We start from the raw sequence: 798 nt of genomic DNA, 5'->3' as shown, positions 1-798 counted from the left end.
TTCTTTTTGTATAAAAACCCTATTCTTCCTATGCGATCAAGATCGAATTTTTCACCTGAATCGACTGCTTTTAGATGATTTTGTTAGGGTTTTTTCCCCAGGATGTTGCATGCTGTCTTGGGTCTCATGTTTTCGGACATATAATGAAACATCCTTGTCGTTCTTGTCTGCAGGTTGGGGCACCAACGAGGCACTGATCATATCAATTCTGGCTCACAGAAATGCTGCTCAACGAACAGCCATCCGCAAGGCTTATGCCGAGACCTACAACGAGGATCTCCTCAAGGCTCTGGACAAAGAGCTCTCCAGTGACTTCGAGGTCTGTTTCTGTTTTGTTTTTTTTTTAAAGAACAGGCTGCCTTTCTTTTGTCCTGTTCTCTCTGTCTGGATCTTCTTTGACAATGTCTAGTGGTCGGAAAAAACTGTTTTCGGCGTTTCAACAGAGAGCCGTGCTGCTTTGGACACTCGACTCGGCAGAGAGAGATGCGTATCTAGCCAAGGAAGCTACCAAGATGTTCACTTCGAACAACTGGGTCCTAGTGGAAATCGCTTGCACGAGGTCGGCCTTCGAGCTTTTCAAGGTGAAGCAAGCTTACCAAGCTCGTTACAAGAAATCCCTCGAGGAAGATGTCGCTTATCACACATCTGGAGATCTCAGGAAGGTAATGTATATGTGTATGCATATGTACCAAATCATCAAACCAGTTGCTTGTTTCTGTGATGTAAATAATGGCGGTTGTCCTATGTTCTTGCAGCTTCTGCTTCCTCTTGTGAGCACGTTCAGGTACGAGGGAGATG

At 45.0% G+C, this 798-nt stretch overlaps 1 protein-coding gene across 1 annotated transcript; it reads left to right on the top strand.

Annotated features, from left to right (window-relative positions):
* Positions 1-94: 94 nt before the first annotated feature.
* On the top strand, positions 95-794 carry LOC104822221 (annexin D2-like; the record flags this gene model as incomplete). Its single annotated transcript, XM_010553360.1, has 3 exons — positions 95-319; positions 444-662; positions 756-794. Coding segments are annotated over exons 1-3 (468 nt in total), but the record flags the coding sequence as incomplete, so codon positions are not given.
* Positions 795-798: the final 4 nt, after the last annotated feature.

Source organism: Tarenaya hassleriana, unplaced genomic scaffold (assembly GCF_000463585.1).
Source record: "Tarenaya hassleriana unplaced genomic scaffold, ASM46358v1 Cleome3598, whole genome shotgun sequence".
NCBI classification, from domain to species: domain Eukaryota; kingdom Viridiplantae; phylum Streptophyta; class Magnoliopsida; order Brassicales; family Cleomaceae; genus Tarenaya; species Tarenaya hassleriana.
Note: the sequence above shows the minus strand (reverse complement) of the source record. Positions and strands in the feature narration are given on the sequence as shown.